Source organism: Plasmodium vinckei (assembly GCF_900681995.1).
Source record: "Plasmodium vinckei vinckei genome assembly, chromosome: PVVCY_06".
Lineage (NCBI taxonomy): Eukaryota > Apicomplexa > Aconoidasida > Haemosporida > Plasmodiidae > Plasmodium > Plasmodium vinckei.
The window spans coordinates 67,565-88,734 of NC_051298.1; the positions used below are offsets into that span (position 1 = coordinate 67,565).

General features: G+C 22.9%; 6 protein-coding genes across 6 annotated transcripts; 2 read left to right on the plus strand and 4 right to left on the minus strand.

Annotated features, from left to right (window-relative positions):
• Positions 1–11: 11 nt before the first annotated feature.
• PVVCY_0600160 (peptidyl-prolyl cis-trans isomerase, putative) lies at positions 12–1,506 on the minus strand (the record flags this gene model as incomplete). The annotated part of the gene is made up of 8 exons (XM_008627161.1): positions 12–110; positions 236–305; positions 423–526; positions 609–703; positions 847–952; positions 1,119–1,195; positions 1,280–1,334; positions 1,432–1,506. 8 exons carry the CDS (start codon positions 1,504–1,506, stop codon positions 12–14), a joined length of 681 nt encoding a protein of 226 aa, XP_008625383.1.
• A 925-nt stretch (positions 1,507–2,431) lies between these two features.
• PVVCY_0600170 (trimethylguanosine synthase, putative) lies at positions 2,432–5,248 on the minus strand (the record flags this gene model as incomplete). The annotated part of the gene is made up of 1 exon (XM_008627162.1): positions 2,432–5,248. One exon carries the CDS (start codon positions 5,246–5,248, stop codon positions 2,432–2,434), a length of 2,817 nt encoding a protein of 938 aa, XP_008625384.1.
• Positions 5,249–6,347: 1,099 nt separating this feature from the next.
• Positions 6,348–12,325, minus strand: PVVCY_0600180 (conserved protein, unknown function; the record flags this gene model as incomplete). Its single annotated transcript, XM_008627163.1, has 6 exons — positions 6,348–6,416; positions 6,518–6,646; positions 6,760–6,858; positions 6,969–7,100; positions 7,195–7,320; positions 7,625–12,325. The coding sequence occupies 6 exons, from the start codon at positions 12,323–12,325 to the stop codon at positions 6,348–6,350; spliced, it is 5,256 nt and encodes a 1,751-aa protein (XP_008625385.1).
• Positions 12,326–15,232: 2,907 nt separating this feature from the next.
• On the plus strand, positions 15,233–17,012 carry PVVCY_0600190 (conserved Plasmodium protein, unknown function; the record flags this gene model as incomplete). Its single annotated transcript, XM_008627164.1, has 5 exons — positions 15,233–16,219; positions 16,388–16,440; positions 16,530–16,585; positions 16,683–16,753; positions 16,914–17,012. The coding sequence occupies 5 exons, from the start codon at positions 15,233–15,235 to the stop codon at positions 17,010–17,012; spliced, it is 1,266 nt and encodes a 421-aa protein (XP_008625386.1).
• Positions 17,013–17,675: 663 nt separating this feature from the next.
• On the plus strand, positions 17,676–18,175 carry PVVCY_0600200 (conserved Plasmodium protein, unknown function; the record flags this gene model as incomplete). Its single annotated transcript, XM_008627165.1, has 3 exons — positions 17,676–17,768; positions 17,878–17,994; positions 18,113–18,175. The coding sequence occupies 3 exons, from the start codon at positions 17,676–17,678 to the stop codon at positions 18,173–18,175; spliced, it is 273 nt and encodes a 90-aa protein (XP_008625387.1).
• Positions 18,176–19,435: 1,260 nt separating this feature from the next.
• PVVCY_0600210 (high mobility group protein B1, putative) lies at positions 19,436–19,753 on the minus strand (the record flags this gene model as incomplete). The annotated part of the gene is made up of 1 exon (XM_008627166.1): positions 19,436–19,753. One exon carries the CDS (start codon positions 19,751–19,753, stop codon positions 19,436–19,438), a length of 318 nt encoding a protein of 105 aa, XP_008625388.1.
• Positions 19,754–21,170: the final 1,417 nt, after the last annotated feature.

Here is a 21,170-nt window from a genome sequence, read left to right on the forward strand (position 1 = left end):
ATATACACCCTCTAAAACCGTTTGCTATTTTTGTACATTTTTTTCAACTCGTTAATGTCTGAATTTTCATTAAATTCAATTTCTTTTTCCAACAATGGCATTTCTATTTCCTAAAAAAGTATAACCAACAAAATAATAAGCTCAATTTAGTATCTCTAAATTAAAAAAAAAAAACGCATGCCCAATATAATAAAAAATTATACTATGAATTTATTGTATTGTTATATTTTTTTACTGGTATAATATAATCGTCATGCATATTGGTCCGAGACTTATATTTAATTCTGTCCAATGGAATAGCTCCGCTTTTAAAATGAAATAATAATATGTACATATGAATAAAACCCGCTTTTTTTTAAATATATTTTTGCAAAAAAATAGTAAAACATGCACACGTACACACCTTAACATAGCAACCTTACCAGTTGTATATGTAAACTTGCTTTTTGGGCTTCCCAATTAATGTAGCTTGCTCTTCAATATATGATAGTGTATCAAACCCATATTCAAGGTGCCCAAAAACGACCTACATAAAATATAAAAAAAAACATTTTCATCCCCCCAAAATAAACAATTTTTATTTACGCTTCATTTTTTATTTCACTTACATGCTTCTTGTCTAGCCAAGGACAACTTTTAAATGTCACAAAAAACTGAGAATTATTTGTATGCTTTATACTAGTTTGACACATTGATAAAATACCTAATAAAGATGAAAAAAAATAAAGATAAATATATAAATTACATAAAATTTGCACAACCACGTATTAAAAATGTACTATATATATAGCAATTTAAAGCAAGTTCCCCATCATTTTATTTCTATTATTTTATTTTTTATGTAACCTCTTTTTGAGTGCTTGTAAATAAACTTTTCATTTCGAAAGTATTGGCCATATATTGACTCTCCTCCATATCCATTCCCAAAATTAAAATCCCCTCCTTGAAACATCTAAAAGTTGTAATAAAATGAATAGTATATGTATATATAACCAAAGAAATTTACATCAATATTCTATGGCATAGGATAATGCATATTTACATGCGAAGCAAAAAAAAATTAAATATAGCTACATATTTTACACTTCAATATATTTTTAGTAAATTTTATTTCTTACAAAATCAGTAACTATTCTATGGATTAACGAATTCTTATACCACCTTGGTTTTAAGTAATAACCTAACCCTGTTTCACCTTAAAAAAATATTTATATTTATATGGGCATATGCATATATATTATTTTTTTTTATTTTCTTTTCCCTTCCCTTAATAATTTACCTGTACAGAGACATCGAAAATTTTCACTGGTTATTGGCAATTTATCCATGAACAGCTAAAAAAAGGTGTAACAATTTAACATACAAATGTGAAATTTTCAATAATACACACAAAAATAAAAAGTATGAATTATACATATTTTTTAATATTACTTCAAATATCAATCTTCCTGCATTCCTCCCCCCAATAGCAACATCCAAATAAACTCGAGGGTTGGGTATTTTCATTTTGATTTAAAAAAAAATAATCATACTATTTTATAGAGTTACATTTTATCTTCTTATATTTATAGATTTCATAAAATTATTGAGCTTTCCCTTTTTTATAAAGTTATATAAATTAAATAATTCATTTTTTCCATACAATAAAAAAAAACTCATATATATATTTCAGTATTTTTCAAAAAATATTCGAATATATATTAAGTTTTGTATCCTATATTTTAAAACAATATAAACTAAAACTTTAATACCAGTTTGATAAAATAACATAAAAACGGTTTTCTTCACATTTCAAAATGTTTTTATTTTAATTTTTATTTTTCATTTTTATACATGAACAGATTTAGTGAAATTTATGTATATTGTGCTTAATATACAGTAATCCATATTTTCCTCGTTGATTTGCCAAATGCATACACATATTTTTTTTCTCTATTTATATAACAAGCCAATTTACAACCTAACCCCTATATTATTATTATTATAAATTTTTATGGTTTTTTACATATACATATATATAGTAACACAAGTATAATGACCCCTAAAAATAGCATCATAATGTATGCTTATTTTTCAAAACCATGTTTCATTATTTTTTACTTTATTTTTTATTTTATTTTCCATTTATAAAAATCATTCTACATATTTTAAATGTGCATTCATATAAATAACTATTTGCTTATATCCCCCCCAAAATGGGATATATAGATTAAATAAAGTTATAACACCTTAAAGGAGTTGCATTAATTTTGCTGGCTTGTTGAATATAAAAATAAATTTTAAAAAATAATAATTTTAAACAATGAAATAAAACAACCTTTTTTCATAATGATAAGATATTTAATTTGTATAACATCATGATGTACAAAAAAACTAACATAAATATGTAGTATGTATGGTTTGCCCAAAATAAATGGGCTTTCATTAAATACTATAAAATTTGCACACAAAAATGTTTTTCCATAAAGTTACTAAAATTGAAAATAAACAAATTTGAGTAACCTTTACAACCATGTGATAAAATACGCATTCTATTGAAATAAAAATAATTTAAAGAATTAAAATAATCCAAATATGATGTTACATTTGTATTATAAAAAAATTGTTTTGTAAAAAAATTAATCATAATTAAAAATAGACATAATCGATGCCAATTCTCATTTATATTTTCTTCCTCATTATTATTACGAATATAATTTAATAAATAATCTATATCATATTTTTTAAAAATAAAATGAAAAAAACAATTTATAGTCTTATCCATAGTTAAAGATTTTCCAAAAACTTCAATTTGAATAGAGAGTAAAATAATTCTTTTTATAAATTTTTGAAAACTAAACAAAAAATTATTCTTATTTATATCAAATATGTTGACAAAATCTTTTACTGGTATTTTTAATAAATTTGAAAAATCATCAGATCCATTATTTATTATATTTTTATTAATATATTCTTGTAATCGTATATTATTATTTAAAATATTTAAAAAAATACAAATATACATAAGAAAGTTAAAAAGTAGTCTGACAATAATATAGTGAATGTTTTCCATATTTTTTTTACACATATTATTAATTAATATATTTATTTTATGATATTTAAAATAATATTTTAAAAAATTAATATCATATAAATATATCCCAAATAAAAGTATAAGTTCTTTTTTAATTTTCATTATAATTACATTGAAATGATTTATCATCATATTTAATCCTGAATTGTTGTCAATATAATGTGAATATATATATGTTACATACTTTTTTATATTTGTATTTCTATAAACTTTTCTTGTTAAAAATTTGTGTTGAATTTTTTCCAAATTAATATATATTTTATTAAAAAAACTAAAATTATCAAACCCAATTAAATTTTTTATATTGTTATAAAACATTTGTAATATATAGCTAACCACTTTATATAACATTTTTTTTACTCTATATTTTAAAATAACAATATTTTTTAGAATAACCCTAATACCTTGTAATTTACTTTTCTTTAATTCTTCATTATTATTTGTCTTTTGTCTCTTAAAAGGGTGAAAAGGCTTTCTTTCCAAACTTTCCATAACATCAAAAACATTTTTGATCTTCTCATTGTACAATAATCTATATATAGACATATTTCTGTTACTATATTTATAGTCACTACTCTTACAACTATTTCTGTAAAACCTTGTAACTGCTCTTCCCAATCTATTGTGGATATAATAAACATAATTGTAGTTTATCATTTTTGTATCTTTAACTTTTTTTGATATATCCCCCAAATAAATAACCATACAAGTGTTATGCCATTTCCATAAGGTATTATTCCTTTTTCGGAATGTCTTACAAACCTTGTCATTTGTAACTGGCTCATTTATTTGAAAAGATACGTCATCAGTTGGGAATTTTTTATTACTAATACATTCATCTTTTATTTCACTAGTTTCTTTCAAATAATTATTACACTGATCAATATTAATTTTAAACATATTTTTTACTTTATCATATTTTATTTTGTTATTATATATATTCTTTTTCTTATTAAAATAATAATAATAATAATTCATTAAATTATTTTCACAAATATCCTTATATGTGCACCTATTCCTATTTACATACAACTCTATAAGCATATCACATTTTTTAGAAAACCCCAAATTTTGTATTTCCCCTTTCTCATTCTCTATACAATTTATTTTTGTATCTTTACTTTTCAAAGTACATAACCTTTTATATGTTTTAAAAAGAAAATATAAATCATTAATACACACATTTCTAGGTAAATATATAATTATATTTTTTGTTAATTTCATTGATTCTTTTAAACATGTATGCACACACAAATTCTTTTCTTTATTTTTTAAATCAAATTTATTTTTTTTTTTATATGACGGCCCACCCCAAGGGATACTTAAAAAAACAACATCGATCACATCTTCTCTAAAATGGTCTACTATATTAAAAAAGTCACACAAAATATAATCTATATTCTTGTTATAAAATTCACAATTATGTTGGCATTGTTTTAAACGATTTAAATTTATATCCGATGCTATTGTAAATACATTTTTCATACTGTTACAATTCCCTCCTGCCCCAGCAAATGGATCTAAATGAATGGTTACAATATTTTTATTATCTTTATACAATTTGTTAATTCCATTTTTATCAACCACACCTTCAGTATATTTTTTATCTTCTCCCTCACTCAGCATGCTTCCCTTCATTTTCAAACAATTTATTTTGTTACTAACTAATATATTATTAGCAATTTTATTTGATATATACTCAGGTGTCATAGAATATATCATTTCACTATCAAGGATAAAACTATTTTTTTTTTCCACTTTTTTCATTTGCTTTCTTACTATACAATTATGTCCTAATTTATAACTTATAGACAAATAATCAATTATATCATTTTTATGTAAATCAAAATTTTTTAAATTTTGAAATATTATAGGAATTTTTAATTTATAACTCTTTTTAATTAATTCACAACTTTTTGTAAAACTTAATTCTCTTGCAATATTATCATTTTTTTTATATAATCCTAATACTTCCTCTTTATCATAAATATTTAAATTTTCTGCGTAATATAAAAAGTTTAAACGAATTTCTTCATTTAATAAATCATCTTTCCCTAGATCAAAAATTGTATAGTAACATGGATGAACTAAAAAGTTCAACCAATCCATTTGATCTCTTCCATTCTTTTTACCTTTATTCACTCCATTGAAATCTTTGTACTTAATTTTTATCATTTTTATTATTTATATTTTTTTCTCTCTTTTCATTCTTCTACCTTATATGATCAAATAACAAAAGAAACCCTCTTAGTTGAAATTTCGAACTTCCCCAAAAAATATTTCCATTCAATCTGCTTTCAAAATGATATACTTTACTATACCAACGTCCAAAGTAAATAAATATATACATACATGCATACAATTTTTATTTGTATCCTTTTTTGTTACACTTTTATTACATTTTTAACAACACCATTACCATAAAATCACAATCTCATTGTGATAATACATTTTTTTTACTAACCAATAAATATATGCATAGCTAGCTATTTTAGAAAATTTATTAAAAAAAAAAAATCACCAAAAAAAAATATTTTTTTTTTTTTTTCAATTATAGCTCACTCACAAACATTATTTAATATTCATGAAATATATCTACATACATTTTTTTAAAATAAATTATAAAAATACCATATATCTATATGTGCATATACTTATTTCCATTAAATGGTAAAAAAATTGTAACATAATTTGTAAAATTTCACAAAATATGACATTTGTATATTCCCCCAAATAAAATAGTGTTCCCTATCAATGAACAAACTTTTCTTTTTATTTTTTTTATTCCATTTACAAAATAGTCTTATATGCTAATCATATAAATTACCCAACTTAACTTATTATAGTATGAACATACTAAAACGGTTAAGAAGAATAAAATACACATATATGTGTGTAATTCTCTTCATATTTATATATGTAAGATATATAAAAATTCGATTTATAAGTTTAATGAATATATAAGTACCTGACTTGTGCATATTCATATGCTCACATGCATATTTAGTTTTATATACAAAAAATACATACATTGGTAAATGTAAACCATATTTTAAAATAAATTAATTAATAATAGCATGATTGGAATAATAATCATAATACATACATATATATTATAATTAAAATAGCATTAAAACAGGAAAAGACAAAGGTTATATATATAAACAATTAATGGGCTGAAATAAAAATAATCATTTTGTCACGCTATGAAAAATTCAATTTAATTCCCTATTATCACCCTTTTGGATTTTTATATTTTTTCATAAAAGCGGATTTAACGACACTTTGAACTCAATATGTCGGCTGTTGAATTTGTTATTATACAGTTTCCCAAATCGTCCATCTGTTCAAGTAAAAAGAAAAAAAAAAATATATATACCTATACATATATAAATACAAAGGTCAAACATAAACACATTTGCTTTGGAATAGAAATAATCTTACTGATATCCCATTAATGAACTTTTTCTCTATATCACTAGTTGAGCATTTTAAGAAATGGGCAATACATGATTTGGCAATTTTTCCCTTTTTTTCATTTCCTGGTACCAATTTTACTTTGTACTTATGGTTCTATAAATAAGCATATACATTTATGATATAAAAATATGTTATACACAAAATATCTAACAAAATCCGTTATCCATCGTATAAAAACATAAAAATTAAATTAAATCAGGACTAACCTGTATAGCAGAATAAGGCGCACACATCGGAATTGCACATGTTATAACATCATCTTCTTTCGGTGTAAATGTCAATTTATTCAATTCACTTAACTTCATCTAAAAATTATAAGAAAAATGTGTTACATATATACACAAACACAAACATATACGTATACTCGGCTATTTAATAAAATTTGTGTTCTTTATATATCATATCATTTCCTTACATTCATCTCATCCTCATTTATTTCCTCATAATTTGCTTTAATTTCGTTTGGACGCTTATTGTATTTATTTTCCTCCTTCTCTATTTTCTTTTCTTCCTGTTCTTTTTTTTCTTTTTCCGTTTCGTGCTTCATCTGAAATAGTAAAGATAAACCACATATATACATACGTCAAATATGCATATGGTTAATAAATGTATGTACATTATCATTTGGTGCTTTGCCTTACTTTTCGAGATCCAATTATTTTCATATATAATTGCCTTTCCTCATCATCATCGTCCTGTTCTCGATACTTTTTTTTCATTCTTTTTTTTTTTGTTCGAGCCCCTCTTAGCAAATGAACCGTACTCTTCTAAAAAAGAACAAAAATAAAGAAACAACAATGAAATAAAATATATGCTTTATTTTTTCAGATAAGTCAAAATTAAATACACAGTTGTAATAAAAGTTAAAGTAATGATACGATATATATTTTTATATAATTATTTATACACCCCATATAATGAAATCTTATTTTGAATAAGAACTTTCAATAAATGTTATATTTATACGAGATGTTTAATAGTGGGATCCTAATAAATATTTTATAAAACTTGATATTTATTGGCCCTTGCATATGTATACATATATAAATATATATTTTTTTTAAATATTACTTTATTTTCATTTTTAACTATTTTATCATTAAATCTTCCTTCTTTCTTTGTTTCATTTGAACCTTTTTTATTTGAATTACTTTCATTAACTCTTCCAATATTTCCTTTATAATCAGTTTTTCCATAGCCACTATTTTCCCCACTTCCTTCATCCTCCGAATTTTCACTTTCGTCCTCCTCTTCCGAATTTTCACTTTCTTCTTCCTCTTCTGAATTTTCACTTTCTTCCTCCTCTTCTGAATTTTCACTTTCTTCTTCTTCTTCTGAATTTTCACTTTCTTCTTCCTCTTCCGAATTTTCACTTTCTTCTTCCTCTTCCAACTTTTCACTTTCGTCTTCCTCTTTCGAATTGTCGCTATTTTCAACATAAGCATCCTTTCCTTTGCTACTATTTTCATCCTCCTCCTCCTCATTGTCAATTTCTTCGAGAAGTTTTTTTACATCCATTTTTACAAAACCAGTTGGTTTTCTTGTCCTAACTGGCCTTGAAAACTTTACATTTTCATCATTCATATTTTTTTCGACACCTTCACTGAATTTTACCTTTTTTGTGTCATCACCTTTTTCATCCTCATCCTTCTCATTCTTATCACTTTCCTCTTCGTTATCTATTTCTTCAAGCAACTTACTAATATCCATTTTTACAAAACCGGTTGGCTTTCTCGTCCTAATAGGTCTTGGGGGAATACCTGATGTTATTGGTCTCTCAATATAAATACGTTCATCTTCTGAACTAAATGAAACACTTTTTTTTCTAATATTTGTAGTAGAACTATTCGAATTTAATGCTCCTTTTTGGCTACTACCATCAGCTTCACCCTCCTCTTCATTATCTATCTCTTCAAGCAGTTTTGAGAGATCTGCTTTTACAAAACCAGTTGGCTTTCGAGTTCTTGTAGGTCTTGGAATATTCAGCGTAGAACTTTTATTATAAACACTGTTATTCTCAAGATTAAATGCTACACCTTTTTTTTCTACAGGCACTTTTTTTTGCTCATCAAAGGTAACCTTCATATCTTCTCGTTTCAATTCATTATGATTATCATCTTCTTCCTCTTCCTCCTCTTCATTGTCAATTTCTTCAAGAAGTTTTTTTACATCCATTTTTACAAAGCCAGTTGGTTTCCTAGTTCTTGTGGGTCGCTCTATTTTTATTGAACTCTCGACATTTGCAAATGAAATATGTTTCTTTTGTTCATCTTCCTTATCATTATCCCCCAAATTGAATGCTACTTTATTCGATGATCCACCATCTTTTGATTTCTTTGATTCATCATCACTTATATCATCATCCTTAAAAGCTACAGGAGGTAAACCATATACTTCACAAGGTGTAAAACATCTTTTCATTATTTTATTATCAAATACATAATCTTTTTCAATCATTAAATCCAGTTTTATTTCCTCATTAGTTTGATTTCTCATGACACACACTAATGTATCGCCATTATTATTATATGATAAATATTTTTCATTTTTTATAAAATTATTATTTTTATTTATTTCAAAAAATATATTAAACTCGTCCTTACACCATTCTCCTATTTTTTTATCATAACTTTTTAATAAAAACATTTTGTGAACAAAATAAAAAGAAATACTATCATTCATTAATTTTTTAATTGCTATATCAAAACTCTTTAAACACTTATTATAAAAAATACCCCCTAAACATGTTCCCTTAAACTTATTTGAACTATCAAAATATAAAAACAACCACCTAAACAATTTTAATATTCCTGATAAAGCTATCTTATAATTCTTCTTAAATGCTTTACAAATATAACATTGTATATTGTCATGATTTTTTATTTTGTATAAAAATTCAAAAAATGATTTTATCTCATCATTTTTCGTATTTATACATAGATTGAAAAAACAAAGTTTGCATAAAATAGAAATAATTTCATTGCGGTACTTATCACTTGTTCCTAATTTACTAATCATATTTTTTTTATAAACATTTAACAAATCTATCCTATTTAAACTTTTTAAAATTAACTTAATATATTTATTTCTCGTATATTTTTTATTGTGCTTTTTCCTCAAGTAATACTTACACGTCCCTCGTGAATCAATACCTATACCTTTTTCCATTACATTATTTTCATTTATTATTCCACTATCCTTACAATTGTTCATATGATTTACACAATCAATATTGTTGCCAGTAGTTGTCATTTTATCTACATTGCCAGTAGCTGTCATTTTATCTACATTACCAGTAGCTGCTACTTTACCTCCATTGCCACCATTTTCATTGTCACTTCCTGTATGAACAATTTCGTCATTCTCTTTATCATCATTTAATGCATCTTCTTTATTATTATCATTCACCTTTTTGTTAACTTGAAATATGATGGATAGTCCCATCTCTAACTTAGCATATGGTAAATAATTCTTCTTCCCTCTTATTACAAAAGCACCTGTTTTTATATATTCACCAGTAGGCGCTGTTTTACTAACTTGATGATAGTACACCCACCAAGCAGATGTTATTACTTTATTATTCCATGCCGAACTTCGACACATAGCTAATTGACCAGCCTCAGCTAGCGTCTTTTCAGGAATTGGGATATCTTTATACGGATTTTTTATTATACAAGATGCTGCACCATGAATATCAGCATGCACATATATATCATTATTTTGAAAATATCGTCTAAATAATATTTCATTTTGTAATGCATCTCTTCCAGATATTACTAAATAATTTTCTGATGATAAAAACCAATTAAATTTTTCAAACCAAAATATTTTTCTTAATTTTTGAATCTGAAAAACAGATTTATATTTACTTTTTTGTTTTGTATCTTTATCTTTTTTTTTCTTCTCAACCTTTTTTATAGCTACATTCGTTGACATTTTTATTTTACGAATTTTTTCCTCAGCTTTTTTTCTTAACTTTTCATAATCTTCAATATTACCATATACAGAATTATTTAAGTTTATTGTTACTGTACATCCTTTATTCTTTTCTTCCATCCCCTTCTCTTCTGAAGAATTGTCACTACTACTCTCTTTCTCATTATCCTCATCCAATAATAATTCAATCTCACAATTGCTAAAATTCACAGACATTATTTTTAAGGCTACTGGATGGTTACGCCTTTTAAATAACTTCACATGATCCCATATCTTTTCCCAATTAGCACTTGTAGAAATTGCAGCACGCATCAATTTTATTGCCTCCTCAACAAATCCATCATTTGCCTGAATTAATAATATTTTCTTTTTTAATATACTTATCTCCTTTTCTAATGCTTCAATTCTTCTTTCATGATCCAATTTTATTTTATCAATTTTTGTAAGCGCATTTTTACGTTTATTCATTTCTTGATGTTTATCATATTTTGTTAATTCCATTTTACTAAAATATGTATCTACACACATATTAAAATCGTTAAATTTTATTACCTCTATTTTTTTCTCATTTATTTTATTTATATGATTTTTAAGAAGAACTGGACTAAACTCAACAAACAATCGATCATTCTCTAACTTATTTTCACTCACTGAATTATTATCTTTATTTATTTCAGTGCCCAAAATAGAATTCTCATTTTTTTTACCATTTTCCTCTTTTTTATTTTTATTAGAAATCGATAACTTTCCATCTATTGGAACAAAACCATATCCATTAATTACACTTTCTTCATTACTCATCATATTAAATATTTTCATACATTCATTTATTACTTTATAAAATATTTCTGTCAATGTGTCAATATCATATTTTTCCACTGGGTCATTGGGATTATAATTCCATTCAATTAATGAATGCATTATTAGATCGTTATGAGCAAATAATATTAATTTACTACCTAATTCACTCAATGTTTTTATTTTTTTTGCTTTTTTATTTTTTTTATTATCATTTTGTATATCATCATTTTTATTTTTATCATTAAAAATCTTGTTTGAATCACCAAAGGTTGTTTCACCACGACCTTTTCGAGAATTTGAAGAATTTTTTATATTTTGCGATCCAGATTTTTTTTTTACTTTTACATTATCATTCTTTTCGCTATTTAATAAGTTTACATTTCCTGACTTAGTCATATTTTTTTCAATCATTTTACCATTGATTATATTACTTGTCTCGTTAGTAGTATTGACCTCGTTTGGATCGTCTATTTCAGGTTGATTATGAATCATTAATATTTCTTTAATACTTTTTTTTATATTTTCATTATTAATTATATCCAAATATTTATATAATATCACAGAATTATGTTCTTCAACATTATATATGTCATTTATCTTTAGTTTTTTTTTATCATCATTACTTTTTAAAATAAATATTATTTTATAATCATTATTTGTAAGTACAATATTACCAGCAATATATAACTCAACAATTAAATGATATATATTATCATCATATCCAAATTGAATATCAACTACTCTATCTCCACCTAATTGAGATATATTTGTTATTTTACGGGATCTTAAATGTTTTCTTAATTTCATAGTAAACCCTGATGGCATTACATTCTTTTCTCTCATCCATTCAGTTATGTGCACTCTTTTTTCTGCCTCCAAAAGCAGAAAATATTTTTGTTCTTTTTTAGAACATTTTAACACATATATTTTATTTGATATATTATAAATATTTGTTACAACTGATCCAATAATGGTCTTCTTACATGATGTTATTATTGCTCGAATGTCTAGAGCGGTTAATCTTTGCTTACCCATCTTTTATAAACACTCTCTCTATTTTTTTTTTTTTAAGTTTATGAAATTTGTAAAGTAATATTTACTACTATTTTAAACAAATCTCACAAAAATTGGAATATCATATACTTATTATTGTGTATAACTATCATTAACACCAAAATATCGCATTTTAAATATTTATAAAATAAACCCTTATCGTCATATATATTTTTTTAAGACTAACTTAAATCCATTTAATTTTAAAGGTAAAATACGTCGTTATTTATTAAATGGTGCTCTCATTATATTACTATATATTCTATAGTGTTATACTACCTAATATTGAGCTACTTTGTTTATATATATGATGTGATATAAGTTTCCTTTATTTTATTCTCCTTCAATTTGTTTAAATTATTTTTTTATTTTTTCCCTATCTAAAATTTGATTAGATTTTTCTTTATTACCTTAAAAACATACTAGCTATAAATTATGATAATAAAGATTTCCCTTATCCTAACTTATTACTTTTTTTACTACTTAATCTATTGTTTTATTTTTATATTATATAAAAATAATTATTTCCCTTGATTATATTAATTAAGCTGAAATTCTTTCACCTTAAACATACTTATATTTTTACTTAAATATGAATGCAGTTCAAATATATGTATACTCAAGTATTATTTTGTTCTATCTCTAGTTCACTATCTGAAAACAAGTAAATTTAAACATATATACAAAATAAAATACCAATAAAATTGGAATGTTTTAATTATTATTTCGAAGGTGTATTATATGCTTAAAATAATCGTTTAAAATTTAAATTGAAAATGCACGTACATACACATAACGCTCCCACATATAATATGCATAATAATTATACTAAAATAATGTTAAAAATATTATACATAATAATTTATAAAAATTAAATCAAAAATAAACACTGTTTTAATTATGTGCAATCTTCACACAATGTATATTTATTTTAGCATGCAAAATTACTACAATATAAAATATTATATGAAGAAGCCTATCCTAATATACAAAATACACAATCTATATAATCATATAACAGATATATAAATATGCATTATACATAATAAATTGTATTGAAGTACCAATACAAGTATTATTATTCGACTCATATTTTAAACTACATATAAATGTGTAAATATAATAATTGTTTCGATTTAACAATATTGTCCCTATATTTTATCTTCCCAAAATATTTTACTAACTATATTTTTTCATAACATTGAGATATTCATAATGATAGTTCCATACCCCTAATGAATTTAAAATGGAATTCAACTTTCACTATGAAAAAAATATTTTTATCTTATGTAGTAACTATTGTATTCGCAAAATGTTGTCTCCATTGGTTTATATCCCAATCTAATTGTAATAAACTTTTTATAATGTACACATATAAAAAATATAAAATAAGTAAATTACGCAATAACCACCCTTATATTTATAAAATCCCATTTCTTTTATTATTGCCGCGTTACAAAAACCATTTAAAGGTTGCGCAAACAATATATGTAACAAATTTTTAAATATTAATTTCAGACATGCATATATATTAACCCTATACCATAAAAAATAAATAATATAATATATATATTATTTTGGAAATTTTGTTAAAAATGGTGGTTGTCTATTTACGTAATAAATGTTTGTTCAACAAAATAATACATATATATATCCCTATTTTGAAATTTCAATAAATGTATTTATATATTTATTTATCTTTTGGCTATTATATATATTTAATTATTTTAGCTCAAAAATATATTAACTGTTCATAAATTTTTTACTCCCTTAACTCATAATATATGAACGGTTCATTCAAATAAACTATATGAGGAATATAAAACTTATATTTCAACAAAATTATATGATTGCCTTTATTTGAAAAAGACCATCATTTATGTTGTAATACAATTATAGATATACAACATACCGTATACTGATTTATGCATTATAAAATGACAATTTTAAAAATTCCATCAATTACTATCTTATATTTTTATTAACTTAAAGATAATCAAATAATAAAAAAAAACTTTAAAACAGTATTAAAAGGCAATATTTAAGATGAGTAGAATATTTTTTTTTAATTTCCAAATTGGTTTATGTATATAATGAAACCCCCCCTCAATTTATTATATTAAACTATGGGGAGAAATCTCATAAAAATTGTTGGGATTTTTATATATATAATTTTCCTATTTTTGCAAAAACAGTTGCCAAAAATACATTATGTAATTTTGTGGGTTATCAAAGAAGAAACTACAAAAAGGATGGACATAAATTGGTACGAAAAACATATAACAAGTCTGATGATTGTTTCTATATCCTTGGTATTTCACTTTTGTAAGAATACCAAATCATGAACTTGTTATATATTTATGAGGGAAAATATATCATCCTTGTTTTATATAAATATATAAAAAGGAATATTTCAGGTGTTTTCCTTAATAAAACGGAAAATTATATGTATCGATATAAAGAAATATTATATAAAAAAATTAAAAATATATTTATTCTAATAATTTTTCCCGTAAAATAATTATGTAAAGGCATAAAAAAAATTGCAGTATATTTTTGTTCGCACCAATTCTCTACTGCATCATAAAATTTTTTTTCATATACAAATAAAATAATACTCATTATTATAAAAAAAACATTTATATAAACAAAAATATTTAATAAAAAACAAGATAAAATTAACCTTTTCATCCTAAAAATGTTGTATAAATAAAAAATACATTAATCAAAAGGCAAAGAAATCAATATAAATATTTTTTTTCATGTAACCAACAAAACAAAAAAGGAAATGATTGGTAATTAAGTTTTAGTAGAATAAATGTGTTGAAAATATTCTGTTTTGGCAACATATAAAAGCATATTTATGCTTTAATAAATGATAAGGGAAAAATGGCTTCACAAGAAAATCCTTCTTCCCCCAAACAATTCCAAATTATAAAGAAGACTAAAAAAAATGTAAATAACAAAAAACAAGGAAAAAAAAAGAAAAAAAAATCATTTTCAACCAAAGGGAATGATGAAAAAAATAAATTAAATGAACTATATAAATTAGAACTTAAAAATAATAAAAAACATAAAAGTAATAAATATGATAGTGATGAAGATTCATCAGATAGTTTAGGATTTTTAAATGAATATGATAATATAAATGAAATATCAAAACAAGTAGCAGAGCAAGTTAGTCTATATAAACTTTTACTAAGAACACGAATATTAACACAAAAGATCTTATCATTATCCAATAAACTTCCTTTACTTCCTTTTGTTTCCTGTAGCGAACAAATTTTAAATCAAGACGGTGACAAACATAACGAAGAAAATAATGAAAACGTTGAAAGTAACAATTCTAATGAAAAATATAAAAATACATTAAAAGAAATTCAATCAAGTGAACAACAAATAAAAGATGATATCAGTGAATTATTATATACATTACATTTTTTTTTAAAAAAATATTTTATAAAAAAAAATATAACAGTTAGTGAAAATGCAGATAATCAATTAAATATTATATGTGATGAAGAAGATGAAGAATATTATGAAAAAAGAAAAAAATTGTATGATCAAAATACAACAGAAAATGAAAAGAAACTTTTTCTTACTATTGACACATGGTTTAAATATTCTAAAAAATCATGTTTAAATTTTTTTGATATTATGCATAAGATAACAAAAATAAGTTCGATTGCAAGTCTAAAAACATATGAACAACCAATTTCATCTCAAATTAATCAGGTCATGTTTGATTTACCATCTATAATAGAAAGTGCATATCCACAAGTATTGAGTTATAATGTTATAGGAGAAAAAATATATGAAAAATTATACTCAGACAATCCCGATTTTAATTTAAATAAACACATTTATGACGATGAGGTTAGATTATTATATAAAAATATTCACAATCATTCTTCCATATATCTTTTATACATTTCATAATATGCTTTCACCTTATAAAATCATAAATAGTCAATGCATATCTAATTTTACACAAACATATTTATTCAACAAATACATTATTATATAATTCTATTTCATTTTTAGATTTACTACAAAAAATTTCTCCTTAATGCGATCGAAAATTTGAAGGACAACCAGTAATTATATATATGACTATCCATGAAAATAACACAATGATACATACTATGCTTTTAGTAACATATGCATACTCTTTTACTTTCTGTAGGAATGATAACGAATTATTAAAGTCACAAAAATCAATTTATAAAATAAAAAAAAAATGTAAGTTATATCGATATTATTTTTATTGTATTCCTTTTTATAACTTAGTGTATATCTATACTTATATATGTGTGTATAATTTGCTTCCCCTTTTCAGATAATAATGATAAAGCAGATAAAGGAAAAATTAAATCTTTTGATGTTATACCGAAACTAGCCAATTTTATGGTAAGAATATAAACCAAAGTTTTACTAATAAAATATACATTTTCAAAAATTTAAACAAATATGTTTTTCTTAAACTAGCTTAAGTCCCATTTCATATTTCATAATTTAATATTTACATATCCAAACCTTTGAATTTATACCCATATTTGTTCCTTTACAGTTACCCGAATCACGAGATATAAATGTAGAAAGTCATTATGATTATATGGACAATCCTGAACTAGTTAACGTTTTATTGTCATCCCTGTTTCAAGATTGATTTTTTTTTTTTTTAATTATTATGAATATTTATTTTTGTTAAAATTTTCTATTATAATTCAAAATTATTTATTTGTTTATTTAGCCATTTTTTTTAAACTATATACTTTTGTTTTATTTCACTTTTATTGTATAATTGTACAATGCTGAAAAATATAGCGCTGGAAAGCATCCCATATGATTAAATAAAATTATGAACGTACATAAAAAAATAACACTTTTTTTATTTTTTTTGGCTTGTTAAAAAATAAATTTTTTTTTCAACATTAAAACATAAATTATAAATATGCAATTATATTTATAAAAAAATATATATAACCCCATAATTAGCGCTTTGCATAGTTATATATATGTATCTATCAGCATGTGCTTGTGGTAATATACCTTTGTATTTGGTTTTAAATTTTATAAAATAATAAAAATTTGAAATATTTTAAATAGGAAAATATATATAATACTGTAAGAAAGATATTTCAAAATTTAGGGTATGCTTGTAAGAATGATGTTGTAATGCCATTCATATATATTTTTTGCAACGATGCTAATCCACAATATTGTTATTGTACATAATAAGTAGCATATTATATAAAAATAGGATTACCTGGAAATATCGAAATGAAAAAAACTACAATATTATTATAAGACTAAAAAAGTAAAAGGAAAAATGAATCAGAAAACATCATATAAATTATTATTGGATACCAAGCCTTCAAAAATACAAAACCATGTAAATGATTGTTTAGAAAAAATGATAATGGTAATATAATTATCCTTAATTATGATTAAGTACCTATAAATATACCATTCCATACATACACATAATTAGATTTTTTCATTACATTCTCATCCCTTAATATATTTTTTAGGGGGAAGTAGAAATAATTGCAAGAAATTATGCAATACCTAAAGCTTTTAGTGTACTAGAAGTTTTAAAGACTAAAGTTCCAGATTTAAATTATTCCATAAAATATAATAACTTAGAGGTATTTATATTCAAAAATAATATATAAGCATACCAAAATGTTAATCTTTGCACAGTTACAAAAATATACAGACTCAAATTGTATTTATTTTATTTTACTTTATTTTATTTTTATGTAGGCTACTGGGCCAGATAGGAGACAGTTGCTCGAAATCAATATATCCGTTTCGTTCAAAAAATAACACTCTTATTATTAACATTTTTTTGTCACATTTTATTTAAAAATATATTTATTCCCTATTTTTTAAAGTTTTATTTTTTATTTATATGAATACAATTATGTCTCGTAACATGCACCCCACTTTGTTGCAAAACAAAAAATGTAAAAATATGGTGTGGCTACACATTTTTAATACCAATACTTATACCTATAATAATATTTGTTTTATGTATAAAAATAACAAACAATTTTTTATATTATCAAAATAATTGATATGCATATTTACGAAACGGAAATTGACGATTTCCACATGACAAAAAAAAATGTCTATGGAACTCATCTCTTAAGCCTAACCAATATCTGCAATTTTATATATTGCATAATGGAATAAAATAATATGACCTTATATTTATAATCAAACTGTATTAATAAAACCTTAAAAATTGTCTTTTTTTATATGTTTAAAAATTTATATATATCTATAAAGTCTCATAGTTATATAACTTCCTAATGTCTGATACATTTTAAGAAAATATAAAAAAAATTTCATAATGGAATTAATAATTGTAAAAAAAATTGGTACGTGCTAAAATAACACCATAAAAAATAAACATGTAAATTGTTTACGCAGCAAATACATACATAATCATATATCATGCTTAATCTTATATTTAATTTAATAAAATGACGTATGCTAAAACATAATATAAGATTACATACACGCCTATTGCAGCATTATTAAAATAAAAAAAAAAAAAACAGTATATGTATACATATATAATAAATTTAAAATAATAAAAAAAAATAAAATAAAACACACCTTTGATAAAATTTAAATATTATATTCATATATCACTTTAAAAAAAATTTAAATAAAAAAAATAGTCTTCTTATTATTTAATACAGACTTTATGAAAAATTATTATCATTTCAACAAAATAATTTTGTTAATATATATATATATATACACATACTTCATATAAATTTATAGTATATTAATAACTTTGCATATATATACATGCATATTTTTATAAAATTAATACATATCTAAATAATGAATAGCAATGTATGCCTTCTTCTATATGGGTCATTTTTACATTCATTCTTCATTTAAAATGTTCTTGTGATTAATATTGTTATTACATTATTTATTAAATACAGGGACACTTGCATATTTTTCATATGCGTGCCATTGTATAAATAATGCACAAGTTCAATATATACATAAAAATACATACACATTCATATATAAATATAATATTTTGAATAAACTTCATTTTATTTATTTCATTTTGTTTTTAGCATATTCCATTTTTTCTTTTTCATATCTTAGTTTGTCTTCTTGTGCTTTTTTTTCATATGGGGCTTTTTCTCTCTCGTCTAATTTATTCCATGCTTCTCCAATCATTTTACCAACTGTTGCAACATCTTTGCTTAAGCTTGGATCGCGAGCAATAATTTCTGCTCTCTTTTCTTTTGCAAAAAACATATAAGCTGATAAAGACCTCTTAGGTGCATGTGGGTCTTTTTTATTTTTTCTTCTTTTTTTTACTTCTTTTCCTCCCATTTTTATATCTTTAAATTTTTTCATGCCATCCATTTTGATAAACTTTTTTTTTTAAAAAGTCAAGGAAAGGAAATTAATATTTTATATATATGTTTAATATACACACTAACTTGATTTATTAAAATTATTATTGTAATCTTTATGAAAAATTATTTGGTTTTTTTTCGTTAACTTATCAATATTTTCCTAATATAAGAAAAATCAATTAAATAAAATGAAATAGTTTAAAATTATCATACACACACACAGACATATAAATACATTTCCATAATTTTGTGTATTTCTCACTTTGATTTTATTACACGAATAAGATTTAAAATTTACACAAATACATTAAAATAATACATAAGGATTTAAACGAATATGCAAATGATACATTATAAATTTTGTTTTGTATTTTTTATTATTTTTATTTTTTTATAATTCATTTTTCAAATTTTAATTATTTTTTTTTTACTTATTTTTTTTTTGATAAAATATGCCCAATTTTACAATTTGGATGTGTTAAATTTTTATTAACGTTTATTTTCACATAATTAACTTTTTATATAATGGAATAAATGATATTTTTATGTGTATTACTAAGTGTGCAATTGCCTAAATTTAATAACGCGATAAAATCCATATACATTGATCACATTATGTGTATATTTATATACGTATGTATATATGCATAATTAAAAAATTATACTTCATACATGCATACAAATAATATTAAAATAATTCAAATGAATAATACCCTTTTAATTTTCACAAAATAAACCGTAATATATATTTTTTAATGAACGTATATTTGCATATATTAAATACTATTCCGTATCCTTTTTAATATATACATTCTTAAAAAATTAAATATATATAATAATAAAACGCTTTAAATTCACAGGGGAAAATGTGCATTATTATGAAAAAAAAGCAATGTATAAAAAAACTTTAAAAAATATTTGCCTCTACATATATTTGTGTAATACGCATAAAAATAATACAATTATTACGTACACATATTTAAATACGATTTTTCTTATATATTATAATATTGCGTATATAAAAAAAAAAAATTATTAATACGTTAGCATACAGTTTTAATCAACTATTTTTCAAATTATTTCCATAATTATTAAATTATTTTAAAGGGCGATAAAACAAAGCATATATTTCCTTATGTGGCTATATAAATATTACTATTATATGAAACACAATGTTTGCTATTCTCTTACATATAATTTTGTGCATTATACCGTTTGCTAATTAATATATATATATATATTTATTTATTAGTATAATATTATTATACCCATATTTTTATAACTTTATTATATGCACATTTACGCGCAATATTATTACTACCTTCTTCTTGTTGATGCATTGTATATATAAATTTCGCATAGTAAAAAATTACATAATATTTTATTAATCATATAATTCTTTTCCAAATAATATATATTAAAAA